This window comes from Malus domestica, chromosome 15 (assembly GCF_042453785.1).
Source record: "Malus domestica chromosome 15, GDT2T_hap1".
NCBI lineage: Eukaryota > Viridiplantae > Streptophyta > Magnoliopsida > Rosales > Rosaceae > Malus > Malus domestica.
This window is the reverse complement of record NC_091675.1, coordinates 7,309,209-7,318,203: the sequence shown is the minus strand read 5'-3', so window position 1 is coordinate 7,318,203 and position 8,995 is coordinate 7,309,209. Positions and strand designations below refer to the sequence as shown.

Here is an 8,995-nt window from a genome sequence, read left to right as displayed (position 1 = left end):
AAGTCTCCAACCGAGAAGTTTTCCTCACTCGGGAAATTAAGGGAACACTACCTCAAACTACATGCTTCACTCACAAAGCTTCAACAATACAGGTTTCAACAAAAGCAAAAATTCAAAGAGCTTTATGAAGAAGGCTTTGGTGTATTTAACACAATATGTTGAAATGAAGCAAAGCTTATTTATTAATATTTTCGATAAGCCACAAATATGTACATATACATGAGTCAAAATAAACAAACAAAAGGGAGCCTTCACAAAGGTTGCTTAGGGGAAGTCTCAGCAGTCGGTAGAGCCCCAGAAAGAGAAAGCACCGGAGGGTGGTTATCCGGAGCCTCAGTACTTGACAAAACCCCAGAAGGAGGAGGCATTGGAGGTTCATCATTTGAAGCTTCATTACCAGGTACAGCCCCAGAGGACGAAGGCAATAAATGCCTTTGGAACAAACCCACAAACCGCTGATGATCAAGTAAAACCTTACCATCAGATTCCTTCATCTGGTCAAGCTTCCTCTTCATGTTTGTAGCATAGTCATGGGCGAGCCGGTGCAACTGCTTATTCTCATGCTTGAGCCCTCTAATCTCCTGTTTGAGACTCATCACTTCAGCAGCCAATGATTCAACTTGGCGGGTTCTAGCAAATAGGCGTTGGGCCATATTAGACACAGAACCTGCACACTGAACACTAAGAGCCAGAGAGTCCTTAACAGCCAACTCATCAGACCGTTTGGAAAGTAGTCTATTATCTTTGGGAGTGAGAACGTTCCTGGCCACCACTGCAGCGGTCATATCATTCTTCATCACAGAATCCCCAACGGTAAGAGGACCAGTAGGGGATATGAAGGATGGGCGCCATATGTTGTCTGGAGAAGGCGTGGCTGTCTCTTCTCCAAGGTTCAAGTCAAAACGACGGTCGGAGGGTCCAGACATTTTCAAATGTGTTGAAGAAGGAAGAGGTCAGACAAATCAAGATCTTAGAAGTGCAAGAAATGAGCTTCTACTGGTAGAGATTCAAGTGTGCTGTGGAACTTAATGCCAGCCTCTATAAAAATCTGCACTCGACGGAGCTTCAGAAATCGAAGAGGCGTTTGCTTTCTCAAAAGCTGGGCTGCTCAGAGACCACGAGGGCCGATCTCAGAAATCGAAGAGGCGTTTGCTTTCTCAAAAGCTGGGCTGCTCAGAGACCACGAGGGCCGATCTCAGAAATCGAAGAAGCACCTGCTTTTTCAGCCTCGTCAGCACCTGTCACATGCACACTCAGCTTTGCGGAAATTACGGGCAATCTGTCGAAGATTTCTGGTGAAGTAGAAAGCACGTGAATCTTACTGTTCAATCACCGCTCTCCATATGCACCATCAACTCCTCGGGTACCACATATAACTTTGTCAAAGATCTCTGACAAAGTTTAGGCACGAGAATTTCGAAGTTCCAGCTACCCTACTATTACCCATAAGGGTAAAGGAACAGCACCACTGCTTGACAACTGGAAAGTCCCTATGTGTGTCGACCTCCGGGTTTTGCGGCAAGACAGGTTGGCAAGAACGTCCAACCTTTACTCACATTCGAGAAAAGACTCCCAACATAATTACTTTCTAAAAAACCGGAGTAGCACCGCTTTCCGAATCTCGAGAGTCAGATCCTCGACGGGATTGCTTGTTCGAAAACCGAAGAGGCACAACTCTCAGAACTTCGAGAGCCAGATTTCCTTAGATAAAGCTTGTCTGTAATCTTCACACGTAACATCAGCTTTCCAGATACCACATACCACTTTTTCAAAGTGCTCTGACAAAATTAAAACACGTGAAGCTGGCAGCTCCCACTACATTGCTGTGACCAAGAAGGGTAAAGGAATAGCATTACTACTTGTTATTGGGAAATCCCTATATACATTGACCTCCCTCCTCAACGGACAGGCAAACCTGCAAAAATGCTCAACCCTTTCTCGCATTCGAAAAGGCACCCTCAACATAACCTCTCGAAATACTCAGCTTTATTTCCCCCCGATAATACCTCAGCAAATAAGCCACACCAAGAACAAGAGTATCTCATATCATCAGGGTCGAAAGCAAGAGTATCCCATATCATGCTTTCTCCCTATCTTTGTCTTTGTCCTTGTCCACACCTGCAGGACAAGGAGAAAGAGAGCAGTCAGTCGGAACCTGAAATCAAACCTCCAATTTGGAACTGACTGCCTGGAGCCTTTGCCTGGTTGCTTACTTAGCATTGCTCTCGAGTACTCATCCTCAACTGCTGTCAAGGTCACGAATTCCACCGGCAAATACCTCATGACAGTTGATCAGATATTGGCTCTTTACACTGAAGCTGCCAAGCGTGGATGAGTCACTATGAAGGAATGTTCTGAAGGACCATTTAAATGCAAAGGTTGCACACCACTTCTGCCATGCAAAAGATTGAAGCAGAAGGTTCAACGGTGAGCTGAAACAGATCACTACAGCACGACACCTTTCCATACCACATTCATTATTCCGTCAACAGCAAAAGTATCCCATATCATCAAGGTCGAACGTACTCTAGATTTGATGGACTTGTTTTGACCCTCAAATTTTTGAGTCGGCCTTATACTCTGAAGGGCACCAGAAAACCCTCCAGCACAGTTCAAGAATAAGCCTGTGGAAAGTTACTTCTTCAAAAGCAAAAGTATCTCATATCATCTCTTATCCATTTGCTTCTCCTTATCCTGGCAGTTGAATGAGAGACAAGGAGAATGAGAACAATCAACCGGAAGCCGAAGTCAAACCTCTGATCCTGGGTTGCTTACTTGGAAGTTTGACTGCTTACCTTGTCTGTCACCTCTTTCGGCAGATCTCCTAGCTCGGCGACTTGGGGGACTCCTACTATAGGGTTTGTATCACACTTGACTAAGCCCGAAACTACAACTAAGCTTCAAGTGAAATTGATACATTACCTTGTGCGTCAACATCAGCTAAATACACCATTCCCGGATGGAGGAAAAGTACTTCCAGAGAAGGGCAGATGAAGATCAGACCACACTTCGGTACTTAGAAGTTTCGTGATTACTCAAGGGATTGGATCTTGCAAGTCCCCAACCGAGGAGTTTCCCTCACTCGGGAACTTAGGGGAGCACTGTTTGTACCATACTTGACCAATCCCGAAACTACCGAGCACCGGCCAACGCTATACTGTCAAGAACCCAGAAGAGTTCCCCTCCGACCAGGAGGCCAATCACTACTCGACACGTGTCAAGATTAGAAGCCAATCAGAGCGCAGCACGTGTCAACATCAAGAACCAATCATAACATGACACATGTCAATGTGACAAAGCTACAAGTTTTTCTATAAATAGGGGTCATTCCCCCACAATATGGCCTAATGCCATTTTGTGTTAAATCATTCACAAGAACTCACTAAATTGAGAGCTTGATCCTTTGTACTTGTGTAAGCCCTTCACTACTAATAAGAACTCCTCTACTCCGTGGACGTAGCCAATCTGGGTGAACCACGTACATCCTGTGTTTGCTTCTCTGTCTCTATTCATTTACGTACTTATCCTCACTAGTGACTGAAGCAACCAAGCAACCAAGCGAAGGTCACAAAACCTGACACTTTCTGTTGTACCAAAGTCTTCGCTGATTTTGTGCATCAACACAGTGCATCTTAGGCAAAACAGTGTGCCGGGGCAAAGCAGAGAAACAAGCAGCAATGCGTGTTTATTAGATTCAGCAAAGGTTACTGGAGCGAGTGTTCAGGTGTTAACTGAGCAGTTGTGCAGTATATTCATTATCACAGCCTATAATGTCGAGTCTAACCAACTCAGTTGTTAGCATGAATCTACTATAAGTCCGGTTATACGATGAAGTTTGAAGAAATTGTTAACGGTAAAACCCACGAAGGGTAATTACGTGATGTGAGTAAGTAAATCCCACGAAGGGTAATCCTACGTAGATGTTGATTTTCAATTGTTGAAATTGTGAAGGCCGATGCCATTGTTCAAAGAAGTTGTTATTTGGTAAAATCCACAAAGGGCGATCCCGTGGTGCTATAGTTAAGGCCGATGCCACACTATAGTTTGTTAATTTTCTGTTTTTATAAATATTAAAGGCCGAAGCCAAGTTGAATGAGATTGTTGACGGTAAATCCCACAAAGGGTAAACCCGCAAAAAATTGTTATAATCGACATGAGGGTGTGTTACAACTTTACAAGAGGTTGTTCTTTGAGTCTGTATTCTATTGGAAACAGAGGCTTCTGCATACAAAATGGTTCCATAATCTTGCTGAGTATGTTGAAAGAAATATTAGAGAACATTTTGTCTTTGGAAGATTGTATCTGCAAAAGTAAATTGTGATGATAATGGGATGAGCAAAGAAAACAGTAGCTACAAAGTATGGATTTAAGTTATGAATACCTGTCAGTTTAGTGAGCAAGTAGCATCTGTGCAAATAGCATGTTGAGTATGGATACCTGTCAGTTTGAGGAAGGTGCAAATCATGCAGTTGAATGTGATTTGACTGTTACAGAAACCCAGGAGAGAGTTGAGAAGAATGGGGTTTTTTGGTGCACTTATGGTGAAGAAAAATGAAATTTTGGAATTTGATATTGCGGTTGAGAATTTGAGAGGTGCAATGGTGCCGCATAAAGATTGTCGAAATTATACCACTCTCCACTCACTTTCCGGATACAAAACCAATGGTCCTACAAGTGACAGCTAAATGCATTTTCAAGCTCGGGATCAATCTGCAGTGCGTCCATTTGTCATATTTCAGTGTTTGCTATTTGAGACACCTTTAAACAACAAGAACAAATGATTAATTGATGATGGGAGCAGGGCTAGGAGTACATGGACAAGAAGCACTTCATAGTTTCGCATTTGTCAAAGCACTCATTCAATCTCAAACTGGGAAACCCAGTTGAGATTGAGGGGAGATGTTGAATATATCACTGCCAACTCATCTCTGCCAGCTCATCAAAACAGTTGTAAAGGATTAGATGATGTAATAGTTAGTTGAAAGAGTTAGTTACTCCTCCAGTCAGCTATATATAGCTATTGTAAACAGATAGTAAAGTGAGTTCATTGAGTTTAATACAAAAGCTTCATTCATTTTTTTCTCACATTTCTATTCTCTCTGTAAAACTTCATTTCTTGATTTTATAATTGTTCATCTTTGCTACTTCACCAATGTAGTTAACAAGGACGACGTTCTTGATCCTTGGTGTTTCTAACAATGCAAAACGATTGAGACGTGTAATCAAAAAATATATATTGGCATACAACAGTTAACAAGCGAAGCATGAAAGAATAGTTTGAAATATAACATTAGAAATGGCGAGTTCGATTTGGTTTCTCTAAAGTTAAACTATAGGTACACAAAAAACCGTTAAGTACAAAAGTAGTACAACTTTAAGATGCAACTCGAAAAGGTCATGGACGCCAAAACTCGAACAAAATTCATACTCTTCAGACTTACATAACATAATGCACATTTCAGTTTTTAAATAGATACTTTACCAAATATAAATACAAGATGCAACTATTCAACAAAACAATTGATACTTTACCAACAAAAAATTAGTGAGAATTAAGTGCACATTTCAGTTTTTAATTTATTTTTTATTTTTTATTTTATACATATGCACTTTTCAGCTTAAAAGCTAAACATCTGAAGCTTATCAAATCAACAGGCCCTGGATTCCATTTTTTGTTAAGAATGGGGACTAGTTGTAGGGCTTAATTCACATCGAACTTCAATAATTCGAACTGTCTAATTTCAAGTTACACTTTATAGATCATCTTTGTAAAATATTAGCCAAAACGGAAATGTTTGAGGCATCTAATTGAGTTCAAAGAAGTTAAAGAACAATATGTTTTAAGAAACATTGAAATTTCATCATGACAATCAAATGAGTAAATAATTTCGGATTTAATTGATTTTTTGCAAGAATGATTTATGAATGAAGACTTAAAAAAATAAACAGTTCGAGTTGTTGACATTCAATGTAAAATGGACCTATAACAAGTCCCCATCTTTTTTTACTTATGATCATCAAACAAAAAAAATACATGACTTAATAATGTGTTAGAGACTAAAAATAATGTCATCGAATTGAGCAACTCATTTGCGTTTGTCCTTTATATCTACTGATATACCTTATTTTTCTAAGAAGGGTTGTCATTTATGTTTTAGTTGTAAAATAGATCGAAAACGAAGATAAAGTATACATTCCATGTTTTGTAAAGCCGGCGTCGCTCGTTGTCAAAGCGCATCCTCGTATTCGTTATATTTCAGGTTTTGACATTGTTCGTTAAGTCAATGATTTCAAGGTTCAGATGCGTTCTGCTTAATATTTGGTATGTTTCACTTATGAATCCACCAATACAATAACAGTTAGTTTGGCCAAGTTGGCTATTTATGTTTTTCTCGTGGATCAATCCATCCCTCTATGATCCATATATCTGCTCTTGACATTTCCATTTTAATTCAAACCCTAAACCCTAATTAGTTACTAGCTTAGGATGATCTAATGTTGATTTCCCCCAAAACAAATCGATTTAGTTACGCGCGCCTTTTTCCTAAAAGGTGTACCAAAAACGACATCGTTCAGGACTAGTTTTATATTTAATTAAACAAAATTTTAATAATAAAAAAAGTTCATTTCAAATCTGACGAATCCAATGCCCCAAATCGATGTTCTCCTCTTCTTCGCACCCCTAAATTCGATTCCTCTGCGTCGATTTCAGGTACTTCCGAATACAATCTCATATTTTGATTGCTAGCTTGATTAATTAATACTTTTATTTTAATTGTAATTTTTCTTCTATTTGTTTGTTTGGCTGTTGAGAAAATTTTATAGGAAAAAATATGAATTCGATTCTAGGGTTTCAGGGGCACAAATTTGAGTTTGGAATGAGATTCTAGGTTTTTAGTAGCCAAATTTACCCCTCGTATATCTTTCAAAATCCCTTTTTTAGCTTAGTTTTCTGTTTAATTTTGTAAAATTTTGTGATTCAAACTGGTATCTGTACATTTTTTTCCTGCTAGTGATTGATAATCTTGTTATTAACTTTTCAGAAACAGGTAGATTTTGTAATGTTCCAAAATCGAAAGGGTTAGGGTTTGGTTGATGCATAAATTCTTATGAGTTAGAAAAACTACAAGGCACTAGAGATGAATTCGTTGCCAACTACCATTGTGATTCTCATATTTTTATTCATTTTCTGCTCTGTGGGTGTTCATGTGTTATCTCTTCGTACACTTCCGATCGATCCTTGCAACCCTACAGCGCAACAAGACCCGCGAACTCTCATCTCGGACCAGCTAACTGTACTCATCAATGGCTACTCTGAGTCTCGCATCCCACTCCTACAATCCATTGTCACCACATATGCAGCCTCTTCTTTGGTTTCATCCATTCTCGTGCTCTGGGGAAACCCTTCCACCCTGTCCCAGACCTTGTCCCAACTGGCTCGCAATCTCACGGATTCATCCTTTGGATTCAGTGGCATCTCTGTAATCCGCCAAGCATCGGACAGCCTCAATAACCGGTTCCTCCCCAGACCCGAAATTAAGACCCGAGCAGTTTTGGTCTGTGATGATGATGTTGAAGTTGACCCCAAATCCTTCGAATTTGCGTTTAGAATGTGGGGATCAAACCCAGATCGTCTGGTTGGGTTCTTTGTCAGGTCACACGACATAGATTTGTCAAGGAAAGAGTGGATCTACACCATTCATCCAGACAAGTACTCTATCATGCTCACCAAGTTTATGCTTTTGAAAAGCCAGTATTTCTATCGGTACAGCTGCGCAGGACGGGTGATGGCCAGCATGAGGAAGATTGTGGATAAGGCGCAGAACTGTGAGGACTTATTGATGAATTTTGTGGTGGCTGATGAGGTTAATGCAGGGCCTATATTGGTAGGAGCCAAGAGGGTTAGGGATTGGGGAGATGCACGTAATGATCACGATGATGGTGATGGTGATGCACGACGAGGATTGACTGGGGAGGTTGCACAGGTGGGTTTGAGCAGTAGGAAAACGAAGCATAGGACGAGGAGAGGGGAGTGTATAAGTGAGTTTCATAGGGTGCTGGGGAGAATGCCTTTGAGGTTCAGTTATGGGAAGGTAGTCAACTCTGTCGGTGAACAAGGGTTGTGTCAAAAAGGAGGGAAATTGGTGTTTTGTGATCAATCATAGTTGTTTTTCTGGAAGAACAGAAATATTCCAAATATTAGAAGGATTGGAATCTCATAGGTCTTAACTCTTAAGTTGTATGATGGAGCACCCTGGACACATTTCAGCATAGGTGGACTTTCGAGAGAAGGCGCTCCAGCCGGTAAAGTGATGCTGCCACAGCACTCTTCAGTCTTTCTGTTTACAAGGCTAAAAGGTCAGGTTGTGTTTCTCGAGGAATTTTCTCTGCCTACTCCGCTGTTGATGGATGACCAGGCGGGCGCTATCAACAATGCCTTGGCGGTTCAAAGATGAAGCAAGATGAGGTCACAAGGTGTCCTGTTAACGAAACCGTGGAGTATTTCTTCTCTTCAAAGCTTGGCTGCTGATGGATCCTTTGAAGCTCGAAGAAAAACCGATACGCTACATAGATTACTCAACAGGTGCTGCTTTTTAGTATCCGAATCAGTTTGGCTGACAGTGTAAGAGTGCTTATTTTCGAAGATTAAGCACGGAAACTAGTGTGTGTTGATTTATTAGAAAACAGTTAAATGAAAGTTAGATCCTACTTCTTTTTCGTATGTGGCGGGCTTGGGCCTGGAAGAGTAAAGGCTACTTTTGCAACTTTGTTGTTGTGTGATCTAATTGAATGGATTGGGCTGCCTCTTGTTATAAAAATCGTGCAAGCCGTATATACACCGATTGTTTCACCTGTTTACACGCAACATAATCACCAAAAATAAACAAGTGTTTTTAAAATGAGTGAAAACGTTTTTTGTGAAAATGTTTTTTAGACAAATCTTTGGTAAATATGCAAATGAATCGTAAAAAACACCAACTAATGTTTTTTGTAG

General features: G+C 40.5%; 1 protein-coding gene across 1 annotated transcript; it reads left to right on the top strand.

The window, feature by feature from the left end:
- The first annotated feature begins 6,581 nt into the window (after positions 1-6,581).
- LOC103456066 (glycosyltransferase family protein 64 C3-like) lies at positions 6,582-8,765 on the top strand. Its single transcript, XM_008395696.4, has 2 exons — positions 6,582-6,712; positions 7,044-8,765. Exon 2 carries the CDS (start codon positions 7,140-7,142, stop codon positions 8,163-8,165), a length of 1,026 nt encoding a protein of 341 aa, XP_008393918.1. The 5' UTR covers positions 6,582-6,712; positions 7,044-7,139; the 3' UTR covers positions 8,166-8,765.
- The last annotated feature ends 230 nt before the right edge of the window (positions 8,766-8,995 follow it).